The sequence below is a fragment of the Schistocerca nitens genome, chromosome 9, assembly GCF_023898315.1.
Source record: "Schistocerca nitens isolate TAMUIC-IGC-003100 chromosome 9, iqSchNite1.1, whole genome shotgun sequence".
In the NCBI taxonomy this organism is placed as follows: Eukaryota; Metazoa; Arthropoda; class Insecta; order Orthoptera; family Acrididae; genus Schistocerca; species Schistocerca nitens.
Genome location: NC_064622.1, coordinates 186890688 through 186911992, shown reverse-complemented (window position 1 = coordinate 186911992; position 21305 = coordinate 186890688). Strand labels below are relative to the sequence as shown.

Below are 21305 nucleotides of genomic sequence, written 5' to 3'. Positions count from 1 at the left end.
TGTTTATAAGTGACTCTAAGAATGTCCCTATTATAAAAAAAATTATATCTCCTCTCAAAGAAGACAAAATGCATCACCAACTTGAGCCATTTATTCATCATTTTGTAAAAATATTTCGTACAACTTCTTCAATATGTTTCTATTTTTGTGTGCAAAGATTGTTAAGTATTTCTTTGTGGTTTGTTTAGATTATTCTGAGTGTTAAGAAACAGATGGAGAAAATCGTTGACACTTGTAAATCAAGCTCTTGTAAATAAGTTGAGCAACGTTATCCCATGCAAGTATTGTTGGACACACAGTAAACCATATTGTTTTTGTGTAGCATACAGCCTTTCATCAACAAATCACGCAGAGACCGGTTGGGGCGTATAAAGCAAGTGTTGCCGGGCAAAGATGTTGGAGAACTGTCTCTAAACATCTCCATCTAAGGACGCTAGACGGAGTACTAACTTAAGCAAGTAGCCCTGGCACTAAGCGCGGTCATCCTATCACAAGGCTATGGGTTTTCGTAGGTGTCCGTGTATTTTATTCTTCGTTTTGCTTTGTGCGCCCTTTCTGCCGGTCAAAGATGTCGGTGCCACTACTCGGGTCTGTTCTAACCGTCTTGCAAATTTAGGGGCTTTTCCCTGTTGCATTAAACCGCTTTTAGAATCTTTCCTGTTGTACTGCTACAGAGTCACTTTAAGAATAGGAAGGAGAATTATTGCTTACTGTCCCGTCGACGACAGAACACAAACTCGGGTTGAGGAAGAATATCACCCATGTCTTTTTTTCAAGGACCCATCTCAGCATTCGCTTTTTAGCGGTTCAGGTAAATTTGTTGTAAGTTTCTATGAAACCAACCTGCAGAGGTCATCGGCCCCTAGGGTTACACACTACTTCATCTAACTTAAACTAACTCACGCTAAGGACACGACACACACACACATGGCCGAAGGAGGACTCGAAACCTCCGACGGGGGGAAACCGTGCGAACCTTGTCAAGGTGCCTGAGACGCGGCGGCTAACCCCACGCGGCAAACGGTTCAGGAAAATTGCGGAAAACGTATATAGATGGTCACACGGGAATTTGAACCACGGTCCACTGCGTCTCAGTGCTTGGTAGTACTGTTCAAAATGTCGTCCTAGTTTCTGCATCTGCGTACACTACAACGAGGTCATTGAACTAGATGCGATCGGAAAGGCAACATCGAAAGCGACCTGGAAAAACACAGGGACGACACAACCTAAAAATGGGATTTGAGCCGGCGTTCTTCCTAAATTGTAGATCACTGCGTCTTATTGCTTGGAAGTATTACTAAAGATACCTTCTCAGTTTATGAATCTGCAAACGCTAAATAACGAGGTAACTGAACTGGATGCAATACGAAAGGCAACAGCGGAAGCGACCTGGGAAAACACGGGAGGACACTACCTAGAAATTGGATTTGAACTGGCATCCTTTCTAAATGGTGGACCACTGCGCCTGCTTGCTTTGCACTGTCTCTAGAAAGATCTTCCCAGGTTCTGCATCTACAGACGTTAGACAATGAGGTCATTGAACTGGATGAGATCGGACAGACAACGGCGAAAGCGACCCGGAAAAACACTGGGAGGGCGCATCCCAAAAAGGGGAGGAAAAAAAAGGGAGAGTAGAAGGTTCAGCAGGACGGCGTGTCCGAGGTTGGGCGCTGGCGCCGGCCCCAGTGGTTTCAGGTTGTGGGGTCCGGAGGCGCTGCATCCCTGACAGCGAAACTCAATTAGGCGCCGGGGAGCGGTGTCCACCTCGTCAAACGCGCGCCGCCGCCGCCAAGGACAACAGCAACTCGAGAGCGCTACTTAGGCCGAGCGCGCCGCCTGCGCAAATATCGCCGCGGCAGGATGCACCCCCCCCCCCCCCCACTCCTCACCCCCTCTCACTCCAGCGGCAGCGAGCGGTGGGCTAGGGATGGGGTGGGGGTCGCGGTATGCGTCCAGCCGCGCAGTGTTTGAGTTTTTCAACCACTCTGGCCGCCGCCGACACAACCATCGTCGCGGGGGTCACTGTGTACGTAGGTACCCCAGAAAGACCGGCGGAACCAGAAACAGAGGATCGAGCGGAGGGGGGCACTGGATGAGAGAAAGGAGGAGGACGTATTGGCCCAGGGGCCGGGTGGAGGGGGTAGAATAACACGGGCGCTCGCTTTTCCCAGCATCTAAGATTACACCTTGAAAGGGGCCGAGCGCCTCTTTGCTCAGATAGGCAGGGCCCGGCCCGCTCTAAAATAAAGGCCCGCGCGCTCTTTGGCGCGCCGCGGCGGTCCGGCAGGTAAGCGCGCAGGAAGCCGCGCTGGCGGCGCGTGGGCCACTGCGAGGGAGCCGGCGTGAAGGGTTCAGCGGGCCGTCGACGGCCGGATCATCAGGGGCGGAGCTCTGGATCGGGGCGGCCAGTGGCTCTGATTTTACTGAAAGATTCGGTCCAGTTCTGCGCCTGATAAGGGAAGTGAGACTTGCGACAAATCAAGATACGTTTAAAACACTTGTTGACCTAGAAATCGGAAATTTGCAGTAACGTTCTGTGGGACCAAACTGCTGGGGGTCCCTAGGCTTACACACTAATTAAACTAAATTACGCTAAGGACAAGACACACACCCATGCCCGAAGGAGGACTCGAATCTCCGACGAGGGGGAGGGGGGGGGGGATGTTCCAGAAAAAGCAATCGACAATGTAAGATGTTCGAAATTCTAAGGAAAATAGCTGTTGTTTGTAGGGAAAGACGGGTAATATATGATCATCACCATTAGCATTACTGTATGCAACGATTAAGCTCATTGGCCTATTCCCCCTCAGAATTAATTTTACTTTTAATAATGAACAGCCTCAGTTGCACCGTTTACCTACAGTTTACCTAGTTTTCAGTCGGGATAACCCAACGTTCTTCAGAATAACAGTATCTATCGTTTGTCCATAGTGGACATCGTCAAGCTAAAACTACAAATCCAGTACAGCACTCGTGGCGCCGCATCGCGGTCGCGAAGTGGGGCCGAGGCAGTGCCAGGTAAGTTTTAAAGTCTGACGATAATTTATGGATTTGTAGTTTTAGCTTGACGATGTCCACTATGGACAAACGATAGATACTGTTATTCTGAAGAAGATTGGGTTATCCCGACTGAAACCTAGGTAAATTCTAGGTAAACGGTACAACTGAGGCTGTTCATTATTAAAATTAAAATATTTATACAGTTGCTGACAGGGCCGCGAAATGTTTAAGATATTTAACCCCCTCAGAACTGTTCATGCTTACTTTAAGGGATATCTAACGTTTCTTTTTCCTACTGAGTTATATAGTGTGTCAGCTTCAATTGTTCTGTTATAATATGTACGTTAGATCCCAGTCCAGTATGTATGTTTAATTTACAGTTATAGTAATCTCTTCATTTAGTTTTTGTCCCATATCGATGTTTCTTTTAACGTCGTATAATGAATATCTCACTACTACGGGGGAAGGGGAGGGGGGGATTTCCCCTCTGATGACTGACTCATTTCTTCGTTATTGATCAGTTTCTAGGATCCAACATCCGCAAACACGCAACAGCAAAGGCAATGCTATTACTATGTATAGTTTAATTAATGTTTTTATCTTACGTTATATTTCATGTACGTTGCATGGTCTCACAGAAATGTCTGAATGTGGTCAATTTTTGGTCTACGTCATCTGCGTTGTTCAGTTATTTGTCTACTTTAATTTAAAAGTTTTCTTCGGATTCGTATTATAAGTTGATCACAGGCAAATAGTAGAAATAGCAGCGCCATGTAATTTATATTATCACTTCGTAATGTGTCATTATGAATGATACCGTCAATTCGATCATTGTGAAAGATGAGGCACACTGAACAACCTCGTCTAATTTCTTAACTAATATCGCCAGATTCTGTTCCATTCCTTACCGTACGGATCCTCATTTTATTATTTTTGTGGAACGACTGAATTCCGTAATCAGATTTGCTGGAACTTCCATACATTATATAAAAGAATTTTTAAAAAATGCCTGTGCCAATTACTTGGGCCAGTAGACAAAACGGAGATGAAAGAAATTAAATAATATGAATTTCAAGTCCTTTCGATATCGCGAATATTAAAGACGGAATACTAGCTGATCTGGGCTCTGTTGGTCCAGGAAATCGTCTGAGATTTTTCTGAAACAATAACACTAACGTCGTTCAGGAGAACCTGTATCTCGATGTCCTAAACACTGCGTCGCAAGTAACAAAAGAAAGAATCATCACCATTACAGCTATGCTGAACAACTCAAGAAACAAAACTTTTGGAGTGCGAAGAAACCGTCAGATTTCTGTAGCCAGCGAGGCTATATAAGACGATACGTCGACAGTGAATTAATTGGAGACGTGAAAGTAGTTCATTTGGAGGAGAACGAGGAATGAAATCTTTCAAATGACGATTAATAGCGACTCCCCGCTGTATAAAATGTTAACAGCGTATGCTTATACATTGAAAATACGTACTAATAACCGCTTTACATGTAAGAAAAACTAGAATCCACATTCTCCAGTCTAAAAATAAGTCGTTAAAAACGTTAAAAAATTAACTTGAGATTTTTTGTTGCAACTATGCAACAGATTACGCATTTCAGGTAAAGACCAATTTTTCAGTCTCGTTGAGATTGGTACTAAAGACGCTTCCGTTTGGCAAATAAATACTCGCGTTCGTTTACAAGCACCATAAAACTAAAATGAACTCCACCCAAACAGGCCATGAAGGCCCACGGTACCGACCGGCCGCCGAGTCATCTTTAGCCTACAGGCGTCACTGTATGCGGATATGGAGCAGCATGTGGTCAGCATACCACTCTCCCGGCCGTATGCCAGTTTACGAGACCGGAGCGGCTACTTATCAACCAAGTAGCTCCTCAGTGTGCCCCACAAGGGCTGAGTGCTCCCCGCTTGCCATCAGCGCTCGGCATGCTGGATGGTCACCTATCCAATTGCTAGCCCAGCCCGTCAGCGCTTAACTTCGGTGAACTCATGTTACCACTGCGGCAAGGCCATTTTAAGCACCGTACCGGATCTGAATTAATCTGAATTCTTGTGTTTCAGCGTAGTTATGATCAGGACACATATACTTTTTCAACTGATATTTTTCGAGGAGCTTATTACAGTCAAGAGACTGACCTTTCCCTCAGCAGCATTGTACCAGCAAGAGCAGTGACGTATAGTTCTTGGGCTATGGTCAGAAATATATTTTTGCCTTTACAGTATCGCTAAGCTCGATAGCTTGACGGTAACAACCTTTCCCATAAATGCCAGCTGTACGGGTATCCAATTTATATCCATGTTGAGAGACCGCTAACCACAAAATCGTTAAAAAAAACTCAACGGTTCAAAGTCATTCGGCTCTGGCATACTTAGAAGTTGGCACGAGTGTTTACTTATCAAATAACAACGCTTTGACAAACGCGTAATTCTAGTCCAGGCAACTACATCTCTCATACGTGAAATGGATGTGCTATCATACACACAGAAGTAACCCAACATGATTTACTAGGAAGGTTGCCCCTCGTAGCGCCTGTTACGTGATTTTTGCCCGCAGGTGGCGGAAAGAGTTTCAGCGATAGCACGGACGCGGCGCTGCGGCACGAAAGCGCGCGTGAAATATTCAGCTGGCTCAGGCGGGACACACGCACGGCTCCGCCGATAACCATATCGACTGGCCCTCCCGCGGCGCTAAATAATTGGTCGCCCGCGCATCGGTCTCTACTGTGCGCCCGCTGCTTCCTCCGCGCCCGTAACTCAGTGTTGCTGATAACACCGCCGACGGTATCTGCCGTTTTCTTACTCTTTCTGTCGCTCAAAGTGCACGTTTCCTATGTTGCGAACCATTACTGCTACATAGGCATTCAACCCACGTTTATAAGAAAATCTGTCTGGAATATCATCGTCAATGTAGAAATAGTCAGTGCTCAAAAATCACATTAACACGCTGAAGGTGATGATGTAGAGCTGTTCGTACCCTTGATTAAATACATTCTGCCATGAACGTTAGATGGTCAAGCATCTTGAAGGTTATAAATGTTTGGATGGCAAAAGAATAAGGAATAAGTCATTCATTGAAACCAACTTCTGATCGCATGTCGGTTGACCACAAAATTATGAGCAGTTTTCAGTTAGATATGCAACGAAGAAATCCCACCATGAAGACTATATCCTAAAAATATTTCATTATAACTTTTACGTTTTCTAATAGTTCTTGTCTTCAGACCGTTATTCGGATTTCGGACAATACCATCGACAACAAAATATTCGTAATATTTCCATAGAGTGATGCTCAATAGCCGCAAAGTACTTTATAAAGTGCATTTTAACCATCAGCTGTATATTTGTTCCATTAGTCATCTACGGTTTCGGTTATTAACCATCATCCAGGATGAAGGCTTCAACAGATTAGTTAAAAGCATCCATTATTCCTTTGAAGCTGAACAATATCGAATTTATCCAGTGAAATTGTACAAACATCTGACACAGTTTGTCTTAGAATTAGCAATGGTTCGTTGTGTTTTTCCTGTGTTGATTGTCTATTTGACATGAGATACGACTGTCAGTATTCTAAGACAAATTATGTCAGGTGTTTGTACAATTTCACTGGATAATTTCGATATTGTTCATTTTCGAAAGAATATGGAATGCTTTTAACTAATCTGTTATACACTACATCCGGGATGATGGTTAATAACCGAAACCGTAGATGACTATTGGGACAAAAGAACAGCTGATTGTTAAAATAAATTTAATAAAAAATATATTCATCTAGTATTTATGTTTAATCAACTACACTGAGAATGATATTGAATGCTGAATTGCAGAAACAGAAAAAATTGTTCTCTGTTGATAATAAGACACCAAAACACAAAATCAACTCCGTCAAAAAATATGTAGGCACCAGGTTGCAATAGTTTCGGCATACGCCTAATGGAGGAGATAATCCATAGATTTCCTGTTGCTTATTTAGTGCTAATTTAAGATGAATTAAGTGGCAGTACAAGAAAACAATAGCAACGATGTATAACAAATATTTTCTGTGTAGCAAACCTGAAAAAATATGTATAAATCGTAAAATAACAGAGGAAGCTCACTGAACAGCTTTAAATTTGCTAGGCTAGTTGAAAACGTTCCAGCAAAAGCCTTTGCATATCAAAAAATAACACATTTTGGAGTGTATTCTTGGCATCACAAATTTCTATAACACACCTACATTCCATGAATTTCAACTGTGCATTTATTACTTTTACGATAGTGTCCTGGGTACACTCAAAGACGAAAGAAATTGTACAGAAAGACAGGATGTTAATTATTTGGTATTCTAATGTGTATAGGAATTGACAAATTTGTTAGATATGCTTCTCTAAAAATATATATAACGCGTTACTGAATGACCTACGATTAGGCTTTTCAAGGATGTGGCAGCATGCAGCAGCAAACTCATGCTCGAATTTAACATTAGAAATTTTCTTTTGTGGACTCAGTCTTTCAGCACTGAAAGATGCTGACGTGAACAACGATATAAGCAAGCAGCAATCGCAGAATGCTTAACAGACCATTGTCCGACAAGATTTTTGCCGCTGCGCCGTTCACGGAAGAACTTGAACGTGCTATTACACATTTGTGTTGTTTTCTTGTAAGGCGTCGTCTGGAGGGAGTAAAAGAAATCCCTTATCATCACGGTCGAAGTACTCAGAATTGTCAAAATTAATTTGGGATGTAAATAATCAATTGCTACACTGCGATATTCCAACCGCTGTTGCTTTTCGGAATTGGTTGACACACTACTCCTCATGTCACTTTTTTTTCACTAATGCATTTTTCATCAAAGATTGTGCGTTGATTCTCTTTTAGTAGATGATCAACAGAGGTGCAGAAAATGAATTTTCACACGCTCTAGTCAATTACGTCGTGGTGATTTGCGTTTGGAGAAAGAAAAATAGAAACAATGGATAACCAGAGGTGAGTGCATGGAATACATTTGGAAGTCCCTATTTGTTTGGAAATGCCGTTTGTCAAGAAACATACAGGTTTTGCAACATATTACAGTTATCGTACTTTCAGTCTCTAGAACTAAGGATAAGCTTGGGAATATTACTTTGTATTACTTATAATGTGAGGCTATGCGTACCCATCAGATTAGCAGCGAAATGTTTTTAAATAATATCAAACACATGTGTGTCTGAAGGGCCCACATTTCGTTAAACCACGTACTGTTTCCAGAAATTCCTGCCAATATTCTGATGATTTGCACTCGGAACACTCGGCTCACAAGACTGAACACTGTAAACATCGCAAACGCAACGCAACACGAAACTATTGACGGCAAAGACTGCGTGAGAAACTCTTTTTCCACAGCTCTGCTGGTCATCTGGTGAGAGAAAAGTAACACACAATCTGTTACGAAAATGCGCAAGGAAAAAGAAGTCCTATACTGAATTATGTGTGAAAGGAACTGTGGCAGTTTTCTTTCTAAAATATGGACTCAGAACATTAGATTTTGCTACTGTTATACGAATTTCGCCGGCTAAAGTGACAGTGGGTAACAATGTTGTTGTTATGACGCACCCAATGAAATGCTGCAGTCAGGCAACTGATCACTGACTTGTTAAATTAGTCTGACAATTACTAGTATTCCGATTTTGGATATTAACGTAGGACTTAATATACTACGTTCGCTGAACGTTGTGATGCGGCTACGGGAGAGAGAAGCAGTCTCTTTTCTCCTTTCATTCAAAATCCCTTACAGTCAGGTTAGCTTACGAATTTCCGTGTTTTGAAAAATTCTAGCGTGAATATCAAGTATGCACCGGCACCAAGAAGCAAGCGTTTTTCAGTGCAAACAGTCAAGGGACGAGCAGAAAAGGCAAGGAGGAGTCCATAGGGCAATGAAATAACGCTCATCCAGCAGTGTGTCATTTCCGCCACGCCTGTTTTTCGGTACAGTCGCGAAAATTTCTTGGTCTACTATGGGGAAGGTATCGAGAAAGCTGCTTGTTATGGAGTACCTACCTAAAACCACCTAGCACACAGGGTAGTGTTTGTCGGAAGCGAATGAAGAGACGACGACTTGCAGTTCAGCGTCCCGTCGACATCGGTGTCATTAGGGACGGAGCTGTTCAAGGAGCTTCCTCTGCGGCATGCAGCAACATGCGAGCAGCTATCTGCGGCGCGGCTGCGGTGGGCCACCTCTGACTCAGCTCGGGGACCAACTTCCGCCATTGTGGCGGCGGCAGCAGCAGCAGCAGCAGCACCAGGAAAGAAGACATCAGCCAAGTCAGCAATCAGCCCGTTCCCACCCCGCGTCCCGCTGCCGCCCCGGCGGGGATATCGATTCCCGGCGCACGCGCCCTCAGGAGCCTCGCCAAGCAGACCCACACGTCCCGAATCCCAGGCGGCGGGGGAAATAGCTTTACTCCGTTCCGCTCCCCGTGGCCCGGCGCATTTTGCGGCGCGCTGGGCTCGCATCGGGTCCCTAGCCGCCACGCGGTGCTCCTCGCACTCACCCGTGCTCGATATAAGGCGCAAGCCTCTCTGTTACGCCGTCGCTATTCCCTCGGAGAGAATGCAAACGTCAGTCTAATACACTGCCTGAAGGGTACGACCTAATATGAATCCGTATCTTCCGTTAACTATCCACAGTCTACGCACATTTTCCGTCAAATTAGTACAGCATTAAATTATTTCCATTTTTTGTTCTCAGCGCTAGTACTCATTTCTTACGTACGTAGAGGCAATTTGTTGTTATTGTGGTCTTCAGTCCTGAGACTGGTTTGATGCAGCTCTCCATGCTACTCTATCTTGTGCAAGCTTTTTCATCTCCCAGTACCTACTGCAGCCTCCATCCTTCTGAGTCTGCTTAGTGTATTCATCTCTTGGTCTCCCTCTACGATTTTTACCCTCCACGCTGCCCTCCAGTACTAAATTGGTGATCCCTTGATGCCGCAGAACATGTCCTACCAACCAATCCCATCTTCTAGTCAAGTTGTGCCACAAACTCCTCTTCTCCCCAATTCTATTCAATACCTCCTCATTAGTTATGTGATCTACCCATCTAATCTTCAGCACTCTTCTGTAGCACCACATTTCGAAAGCTTCTATTCTCTTCTTGTCCAAACTATTTATCGTCAGTGTTTCACTTTCATACATGGCTACACTCCATACAAATACTTTCAGAAACGCCTTCCTGACAAATCAATACCCGATGTTAACAAATTTCTCTTCTTCAGAAACGCTTTCCTTGCCATTGCCAGTCTACATTTTATATCCTCTCTACTTCGACCATCATCAGTTATTTTGCTCCCAATATAGCAAAACTCCTTTACTACTTTAAGTGTCTCATTTCCTAATCTAATTCCCTCAGCATCACCGGACTTAATTCGACTACATTCCATTATCCTAGTTTTGCTTATGTTGATATTCATCTTATACCCTCCTTTCAAGACACTGTCCATTCCGTTCAACTGCTCTTGCAAGTCCTTTGCTGTCTCTGACAGAATTACAATGTCATCGGCGAACCTCAAAGTTTTTATTTCTTCTCCATGGATTTTAATACCTACTCCGAATTTTTCTTTTGTTTCCTTTACTGCTTGCTCAATATACAGATTGAATAGCATCGGGGACAGGCTACAACCCTGTCTCACTCCCTTCCCAACCTCTGCTTCCCTTTCATGTCCCTCTACTCTTATAACTGCCATCTGGTTTCTGTACAAATTGTAAATAGCCTTTCGCTCCCTGTATTTTACCCCTGCCACCTTCAGAATTTGAAAGAGACTATTCCAGTCCACATTGTCAAAAGCTTTCTCTAAGTCTACAAATGCTAGAAACGTAGGTTTGCCTTTCCTTAATCTTTCTTCTAAGAGGCAGTTTATGTTGGGCGAAATCGTGTGCAACGTTCCTAAGCTGCTTCTCAAGAACACTCCATTTGACCGCCGGCCGTAGCTCTCAACCAAAGAGAGTTGTTACTCTGAAAATTTGAAATACACTCAAAGACAAGAAGACGCACCTCGAAGGAATTATGCGAATGGGGCGGAATTCCGTAAGAGTGACGTACATGCGCAGACAAACAGATGATTGCTACTCAGAAAAATTGCACGTTTTATTCAAGAGAAAGAGCGTCACAAATTGAGCAACTCCATAACGCGTTGGCCCTTACACAAGCAGTTATTCGGCTTGACACTGACAGAATTGTTGGGTGTCCTTCTGAGCGTTGTCGGGCCAAATTATATCCAATTGGCGCGTTAGATCGTCAAAATCTCGAGCTGGTTGGAGGGCATTGCTCATAACGCTTCAAACGACCTCCATTGGCGTGCGATCTGACGACCCTGCTGGCCAAGGTATTGTTGGGGAAGTACGAATACAAGCAGTGGAAAGTCTCGGCGTTTTCAGGCGGGCATTATCTTCCTGAACTATAAGCCCAGTAAGGGACGCCATGAAGGGCAGCAAAACAGGGCACAGAACGTCGACGACGTACCGCAGTGCTGCAACCAAAGGTGTGCTGCTATGAAAGGAAATGCCGCGCCAGGCCATCACTCGTTGTCGTCGGGCCGAACAAAGGGTGTCAGTAAGGTTGGTATGCCACCGCTGTCCACGGCGTACTTTTCTTCTATGTTTCAAGTACTCTAGGCGCAGGTCTTCACCAGTTAGCAGGACAGTAATTCAAAAATGCAAATTGCATCGTGAACCCACCATTATCCCAAGATCCTTTTCTCATTCTTCAGAGGGAAATCTTTGTATATGTGTTTCATGTCAAGCCTTAATATGAATCCTGCCAATTCGGATTCGTCTAATAACCGTTCTGCGAGAAATTTTCGTAGAGCCAACTACCCGTATTCTGCACATATCGCACTCTTTTTTTGTCCGCTATATTCCGCAAATATCTTGCCCACCTCAAGCAGTGAATAGCCTTTTCGTCCCCCACTCATGTAGCTTCTATCAGCGTAACTGAGGAATGTCTGTCGCCCAGAACGTCAAAAATATGCCAATGTAATATTAAAGCACTTGTACGACAACTACTGCACTGCTGGTAGATTCTACCAACGAAAATTAATTTTTACTGAACAGCTATCCGTTCTATAAATTCAAAAGCCTTTTCTTTCAGCAAAATAATGTTTCTTTACGTTCCACACAAGTTTTGACATTTATATTAAAGGCATCTTCAATAGAATTTTTTTCTAGATTAATTCTGTTTTTTCTTTGGGTCCCGTACCTATAGACCAGAAACTGTTCACGCCATAACTTTTATATGAATAAAAGTATCATATGTACAAACGAAACAGCACAATTCAAGCAAAAATTCGACTGATCGTGACTACTGCATAAGACGAAATGAGTCTGGAACGTAATAAATATAATTTTGCACATGAAAGGCTTTTGAACTTATAAAACGAATAGTTGTGTACTTGCTCCGGAAAATGCTGACACCAACAAATTTGGATTATTATCGTTCGATGTTACATTCCGCAATTTTGGGCTTTTAAATATAGAAATACAGGCGTTCGACATGATTGTGGAACAACAGCGAGAATCCTTAACATTTTAATAAAAAGCATTCCAAAACGCGTATTTATTTTTAAATTATAGTAACCGGTTTCGGTCTTAAGACCATCCTCAGAGCAAGACACAAGATAACGTGAGGAACCGGTGCACGCATCCGCCGTGTATAATTGCTCATCGTTTGTGACAGGTGCCAGTCGATACCACACAGTTCAAGTGTAACACGAGATTCTCAGGAATAACATGTTTCACTATTAGGCCGAAGAAAGCAGCCCTTAAAACGTGTTTTCGGTAGCTTCTAGGTAGCGCACATTTTATGTTGTTGCTGTATTTCTGAAAGTAATGGAAATTTCTGTACGTGTACAGTTCTTCGTACTACGTGAAAGCTGTCTCGAATGTGACACAGAAAGTCCTAGGACGAAACGAGGGTTTGGTCCCGAACTTATGACAACGAGTTGAATGAACTGTGCATCAATATTTGACGTAGGTTCCAGTCGTTTGTTTAAGATCCCCTGCTTTCTCCAGTGCATTAAATTCAGCTAAATAGAGGACCTCAGAACTTTCTTCAGGTTTAATGTATGCAAAACACCCCCTCACGTATTATCCCGTCCACTAGCGAATTTTCTTCCCACGAATATCTAAGACGCTCCGGCAGCCTGCTGAGGGGGTCTTTGATGTGCCCACAGGCCGAACTCCGGCTGGGCGCGAGTCATCGGCGCGCGACCCCTGCAAGACACAATTTGTCTACGGGCCCCCTCGGAGCACAATGGCCGACCCGCTCCATTGTTCGCCAAGACGGGGAGGCGCTCCCCCGTGGTGGAGCGTAGTGCCATCTTCGCCGACACACACCCTCCGCGCAGCAATTACATTTAATCTGTCCTGCGATACAGTCAGGCCGCCCCACTGCCGCCCACTATATAGAGAAATTCTGTCTTCAAGTGAGGCCTTTCTCTCTGTTTACAGGACATAGCTATGATATAAAATTACGTGTTTCGAATTTAAACTAAAATACGTAAAGGTTAAGTTATACCTACGTCTACAGTCCACAAACCCATGTACAATATTGGTGGAGGTTTACTTTGTGCATTCCACTGTTACTTCCCCCTTTCCTCTTCCAGTCGCGAATGGTTCGCGGGAAGAAAGATTGTTCGTAAGCGTCAGTGCGAACTCGAATCTTCCTAATTTTATGCTCATAGTCTTTTTTGCGAGATATATGTAGGAAGAAGGTATATACAGGTAGACTCTTCCAGGAATGTACGCTCTCGGAATTAGAACAGTAAATCACAGCTCGATGCAGAACGCCTCTCTCTTCCACTGGAGCTGCCCGAACATCTCCGAGACCCTTTCGCGCTTCCTAAACATGCAACGAAAAGTGCCGCTCTTCTTCGGACATTTTGCGTTTCCCCTATTCCCTGGTGTGGAGCCCACACTGATGAAAAATAATCAAATATTGATTCAACGTCGTTTTTGTAAATGGGTGGACTACCCATCCAGAGGAGTTTTCCAGTTAATCCCAGTTTGGCATCTGCTTTACCGGATATTAGTTTCATGTGGTCGCTCCAATTTAAACGACTCTGCACGCATACTCCTAGAAATTTTCCGGATGTGATTGCTTCCAGTGATTCTTTTGCGGTCGTGTTATTAGACAGCAATGGATCTTTGTGCCTATTTGTGCACAACACGTTAAGGATCAGCTTCCAATCCCTGCAACGAGCGTCAGTACTCCGCGGGTCCTCTTGCACTTCGCTGCGTTTTTCTAACGGGTTGCGACTTCTCTGTATAGAACAGCATTATCCCCGTAAAGTCTCACGGAACTTCCGCCATTATCCACAATGCTCTTCATAAATATTGTGAAAAGTAATCGCCCTATCACACTCTCTAGGGGCACGACCAAAGTTCCTTTTACGTCTGAAGACTTCTCTCCGATGAGAATGACATTCTGTGTTCTGTTTGCAAGAAACTCTTGGGTCCAGTCACACAGTTGGTCTGATATTCCATATGCTTCTTTCTTAGTATTTCGTTTCCGTTAATTCAATCGTACTCTCCTCTTTCACTACTCCATTAAAAACTCTGAAAGTTATTTATTTATTTTTGCCGCTAATTGCGGCACTTTCACAATAAAACACAAAATAAATAATGTGACTGGTAGCAGTACGAAACTAACGTTCAGGGCAGTCACGGTATCTATACTTGAGTCACTGCGGTGACAGTCAATTGCGACGGTAGTCAGGTTTAGTGGTTTTGGTCTTACGATGTTCGAACCACTAATACGAAACAATTATGAGACTCAAACGATAAATCAGTCTGTAGAATGTTTGAATGTAGGTGTTTACCGAAATACTGCTACTCTTACGTGTAAAAAGTTATTGCCATACATCCTTTATCAATACATTAGGCAATCTCATTTTAAAATAATGTGCCGCAAATGTGAAATGCACATGATTACCAAGTGCGTTAGGAACACATATTCCTCGTACTATGCACAGGTTTGTAGGCACCTGAATTTCAGTGTACAGCTCCCAGCGCTAGTAATTCGAAAGTCTATAGTACTCAAAATGAATAAAATCACACTCAAATAAGGTTCTTCGAACGATCCAATAACTCTACAATGAATTTAGAACTATATTTGGAACTTTAAATATTAAGAGCTGTTGTTCTTAGGCATGCTGAGTGTTAAAAACCAACTTCTGAGGTGATTACATCAACTATGGTAGGTACACAGCTAAAACGTTAATAGTTGGCAACATTGAACAGAACAACTAGGTTTTAAAAAACCTGCAGTGAGCAATCTGCTAAAACCGTGTAGGAAGTAATTTCACCAAGACTATTCACTATATTTCTGAAACACGCAATGTGTGTTTAGTGGTTGTCACACGCTGACTAATAGTAAAGCTTCTGTAGTACAGAGCCCTCATAACTTTCTATGGACGTTGTGTTTAACAGCTTTGCCAGCCTAACATGGGCAAGTAGCAATCAGAACTGCGGTAAATGGGCTATATCTTCCAGGAACGCTTTTAAAATCTATAGTTATTTTAAGTACAGAACTATTTTTTCGCCACCACTCTTCTGATTAGCATACTATTCAGCCTGATGATGTTGCTATCTAATAGGACGTAGTCGTCTATAACATTTCAAACGATAACAAATTGTTGTAATTAAACAACAGTTTATGAATTATACACGTAACTGAATATATGATTGCACGATATAAAAGGTCCCAATTCCTGAATGTTGCTTTTCCTGCTCAATATCACATTGGAGTAAAGTAGAAACTTAGAGCGAGACTTGGTGTACAGTAATTCGTTTTTCTGTTTCATACTATTATTTACTATAAAATATATCTCCAATATTTCCAGCTTATTGTCCTCAATTATGTGGCTGTCAAGCACCTCCAAAACTTTCAAACAGCTCTCTTGTTGCACCAGTCTGGTTTTCAGTATTCGTCAGAGGTGACCCACAACGCTTGCGCTTCAAACATGCAAACTACAAACTACGACATCTAGTGAAGGAAAAGAGAAAAAGAGAATAATAATGTGGTGGATACGAACGTACAGTACTTACAAAGCCGTGCTTGTCGGAAATGTTGTTGGTCAGCTTCAGCTTATGGAAGGAAACGACTTTTTGCATCCACTGTTCGCCCGTGGATGGGCTATCCGGGTGGATGTACATGCGCTTAGGCATTTCAGGGTCAGCCTTTCCGGCGACCATCCACCGGCTGGGAACAGCAGACACAGACAGCACTCATCACATACTGCATTAGCAACAGACACTAAATTTACAAAATACGGCGCGCTCCGAAAGAGAGCAGAGGAAATGCTTAGCGACTAAAAAGACTGGTATGTCAAAGTACTCTTACATTACTCTTGACTAGATTTAAGAATCGGATGTGATGCAACATCAAGATAAGAACACAAAATCGCTCATGACTGACAATGGTGGCACACAACAAGAAGTCTTAGATAAACAAGCTGTACTTTTTTTCTTCTACAAATATGAATACGATTAATCAGTGGCATAAAAGGAAACCTTTGATAATGGCACTGTCACTTTCAGAAAATAGGATTATACTAAATTTGTACGGCGTCGATCCATCTAGGAACAATTCTCACCATCGTTCTGACTTGTGCAACCATTGCCGCAACATTTTTGCATTATGCTTGACTAGAAGCTAGTGATTGTTAATACCAGTAAGAATTTACATAAAAGATTACGAAGTTTATTGAAAACAATGCAACGTTGTGAAATTAAACGGTTGTAAAATATGAATTCATACGTATGATTGCAACGCTAGGTCAAATGTCACTTATTCCTCCATGATCATCTCCTCGACAGTTGATTTGCACCACTAGAAGAAGTACCTGGCAAATAAATATGTGGATAAAAGTCTGCTGAATAAAACTTACTGTTAAAACTGAATGTCTAGAGCTGTCACTCCTCGATATATTGATAATTTTTATATTTTGCACCATCTGACTGCAACTGAATGAAACACAAGTTTAGCGCCATACCGGTTTCTCCTTTATTCTCTGCAAGGCATCTTCAGTGGCAAAACAAACCAAAACATTGCATCAAAACTATTGTTTAGTTCCTAGTGCTGTGAAATGTGGAAAAAACCCCAAGTGGAAGTTATAAGAAAAGCAACGGTACCAAAAATGGAACAGAAGAGTAATATGTAGAAAATCATCCAAGCAACCTGTAAGTAGAATTTCAAATATTACTACATCCCAGCAAAAACTAACCACCAGAACTGTTTATAACCTATAAGTACATTACCGCAAAATCTAAACTAAATAATAAAAATATGTACTTATTTCGGGCACTGGAGATGCCTTGCAGAGAATACAGGCACGAAAATTGTGTTTCATTCAGTTGTAGTAAGGCGGTCCAAAAAGTAAAAATTATAATATACTGTAATATTACAAGCAACTGAGGAAGATAGGACTCCAAAAAGTTGAAGATGTCAATCCTCGAATTTGTGTTAGGGAACGGTGCACCTCCACCTTTTCATTATCCCTACTTGTTCTGCCCGGAATACTCTTCCTGAGCGTTGAATCTTTGACAGTGATATTTTAAATATAGATTACTTTGAAATACTTTCCTGTTGTTTATAATTGAAATTATGCACTTATAGTTGAACAGAGCTCGTAACACAGGCATCCTATTACCACATCTAATGTTTATCAAGACAACTAGCTGCTAGTGAAATAATTTAAAAAACCTTAATGGCGGAAGGAACGCCTTTTTACACTGCTGGTACCTGCAATAAACTGAAATGCTTGCGGGTCACGGGCGATAGGGGGAAGGAGGGGAGGTGGGGGAGTGTTTTAATAGCGAAATTCGATATGAATTATCTGTTATTACATTGAATTAGCTGAACGTAGTTACTGGTTAGAGTGCGCCAGCACAAATAGATTGTTTTCAGAGAAACCACAATTGCCCTAGCACTTCGAGCAATCAGAACTGATTTTATTGCAAGGAAGTGGAGACTGTAACAAAATACGATAACAAACAATTTTTTGTTCGTATGCTATTTTAATAACTTTTCCTTTGCAAATTTTTCGTATTTGTTTAAGCCTATTACCCTCAGTGTGACTGGTACGCCGTAACAGATTCGGCACTGGGCACAGAAATATTGTTGTTCTCTAAAAGTAGTCAGAAAGAAACTGAAACTGTGGAGTGACTAGATATACCCGTTGCACAAAGAGAGTAGGTGTACGAATGGCGACACATTTGTTAATTAAAACGGAATTGAGAAATCTAAATTAGGAAAAATACCCGTATAAAATTTGTGTAACGCCATTTTTAGTGAGTAATCTATAGGCTACATACCCTACGACTTCTCACATACCGCTCATGGTGGTCTCGTGAAAGTAATAACATAATCATCATTCGTGAACCAGAAGAGAAGTCATAAGATAAGTCCAAAACTCTTCTATGACACACTTCACGGTGATTTACAAGACATGGGTAAACATAAATTGCGAGGCGCCACAATGATGTCTGCTATTGAAAGAAAACCTTCATTAAGTACTGGTAGGTAAGTGCTATCTAAGTGAGGTGAGAACGAATTTTGTAGTTCGTTTCCTTTCTTTGATTATTGTTTTTATTCCACCATTTAATTTTACGTCCTCACACAAACTGGAAAATTTACATGTATTGTGTTTTACTCTTTTTCCTTCAAACTTTCTCGAAATCATGATTCGAGAAATTAAATTCATGGAACATAAATGTACTATTTCATTCGAGAATAAATTTCGTACTGAAGAATAACCTCGGTTTTCTATGCTTAACTTCCAGAATTAGCCATGTTTTAACGTGCTCGTAGTCAGTGGAAAAGAAACCTCGGGTAGAATGCTACGAGACCTTTTGCGTGTGGTATGTAGTATAAATTAGAAGACTAGAAAAATAGGAAACGCAGTACAAATACTATAATGCTTAAATGTGGTGAGCCGCAGGTGTCTGTTGATATCTCAGTTTTACGGTCGCCAATGTGCAGTGCTACATCACGTGTGAATTTCTCGGCACGGTCTGCTGCCAAAATATTTGTCTCAGTGTTTCGGCCTAAGTACAAGTTACCCAAGGGAAGCGCCTTGTATTGCAAACATCGTTCAGCTCCCTGCTCCTCACTCCAAGTGCTGGAATAACCTCTGACGCACAGCTAGGAGTATGAAGTCAACAATGATGTGTGAATCCCGACAACGTTCCTGAGATTTCTAAGTAGCCAGCCGCGTCCATAACCGTCGGTACAAAAACACTTCATCTCACGTGTGCGGCGTAGAGGATGCGCTGCAGACATGGTTCAAGTGAGCCCACAGAAGTCCGTTGCTTCTTACTTCACGCTCCTCATTCCGCTCTCACTGTAGCCTTACTGTTTACGCTACTAGGAATTTGTGAACGTATCAAAGAAGAGCGTTTTGGGAATTAAATGTACATTTGGATAGTTTCTAACGTATCTGATTTTGATACGAGAAATTGTTTATTAAACTGCTGTACTCCTAGCAACTGCAATATAAACACAAAGCGTAGACACGATAAAAGCGCTATTCCTGATTGTAAGTATTATATTCTATGTCCTCTGTCTTTTGTTCCATAACGAGTCTTAGGTATAAAAATTTATTTACCGCGTATGACGAACGAAGAACACCAAGGAGACGTGACAAGAAATAACAAAGGAAATTTTGTTTCCAGGGATTAATTTCATATTCACGGGGTCGATTACATTAAAAGCTAATGTGTGATTAGAATAGTTTTCACCACTACAAAGCTGAGCTGTGTTCCAGAGTGGGCATGAAACGTGCAATAACTGTCGAGAGCAATGATTCACCGAGAAATGATTTACAGCATAGTTCAACAGAGCAGACATCTTCGCAAAATAAAAAAAGTACGATTTATATTTAACTACCAATAAATGAGCTGGACAAAATGACAAAAATGACAGCAAGTAGACAGAACACAGCTGGTATCTTTCACGAAATATTTCACCATTTTTAGCACTTGATTGATTCCTAATCGACACAGATATTGGATAACAGAATTAGCACAACAACCAAAACATAAAAAATACCTTTACACTATGAATCAGATAATCAGTAAAAATCAGTGACACATTCAGCGTTATAAATGTTTTTATACTTACACTACTTTTAATAAAATAGTTACACTACCTTTCATAATATAGCTATATCAAAGAGTTGAAGGCAGCAACAGGCGTGTGACCACAAACGTTCCTTAAAAATCCAAATATCACCACCGCTGAACATTATCAAACAAGTTTCCTACACGTGCAGGCATTGGCTTCCGGGTTATTGTCATCTTCAGTAAAACATTTCGACGTCATTTTGCTTTATACAAAACAATATTTAGAGGGGTCAAACAGGCAAGAAATTCGTATTGAGGACGTTTTCCACATCATTTCGTCTTCAGTGCTGACAACATCGCCAGTCGCTAACAACAGATAAGCTGTGGCAGTTTGCACTTGTGAAACTGCGCAGTAAGCCTAATTTTCGTTGCAGACCACATGCAGGAAAGTTACAACTCTAAGAATAATTATTACATACTCAGTTCACACTGCTTAGGAAAGCAGTAACAATTAATTATATTTCATTGTTGGCTGGTAATATCATCCACGTTGAGTTTAAATGTGTCCCGAGACGTGTATTCTCCAGTATATGCTTTCTTCGTATTTAGAGATTTCAGTCTTCGCCTGTTTTCAGTTTCTCACAAACCATTTGCCTTTTTCTGAACCTTGTTTTCCTTTCTCAAAGAATCATAAATGTTACTTTCTTTGATTTTATTATGGTTCTCAAGAATATTTGCTACATTTTGGAAGTGTTTGGAGAAACGATATTAATTAGATTCGTATCACCATAACCACTGTTCTAACAAAATAGCCACTGGACATGGGGCTCAACCTTATACTTGTTTTTTATTTTTTTTATTTTTACAGTCGATACGAATTTTGGCGACTTTGTTTCAACAACTGCTTTTAGCTTCTGGCGGATTCGAATTTTGTTATATTTTCCTGTCATTTAGTATCTCCATTAGATAATAGGCATTCTGGTGTTCCATAGCATCAGGATCAAAATTTTACAGGTACGCAGATGATAATAAACCAAGTAGAGTGAGAACAGAGAAAAGGGATATTAACGAGGGTGGCAAAATTTTATAAGCCTCTATAATCCACGCATTGACACCAGCGGTAGTAAGCAGTTGCTGCGAAGTTAAACTATTGCTCTGAGTGTAAACTTTTCATGTCATAAAGAAAAGGAGGAGGGAATACTACAATTTAACGTCCCG

The 21305-nt window shown here is 41.8% G+C and overlaps 1 protein-coding gene across 1 annotated transcript in view; it reads right to left on the bottom strand.

Annotated features, from left to right (window-relative positions):
• The window catches only part of LOC126204092 (optomotor-blind protein), a 532433-nt gene that overhangs the window by 289835 nt on the left and 221293 nt on the right, over positions 1-21305 (bottom strand). The window contains exon 3 of the mRNA XM_049938510.1: positions 16062-16224. Within this exon, the coding sequence (XP_049794467.1) occupies positions 16062-16224 (163 nt within the window). The remainder of the gene's footprint in view (positions 1-16061; positions 16225-21305) is intronic.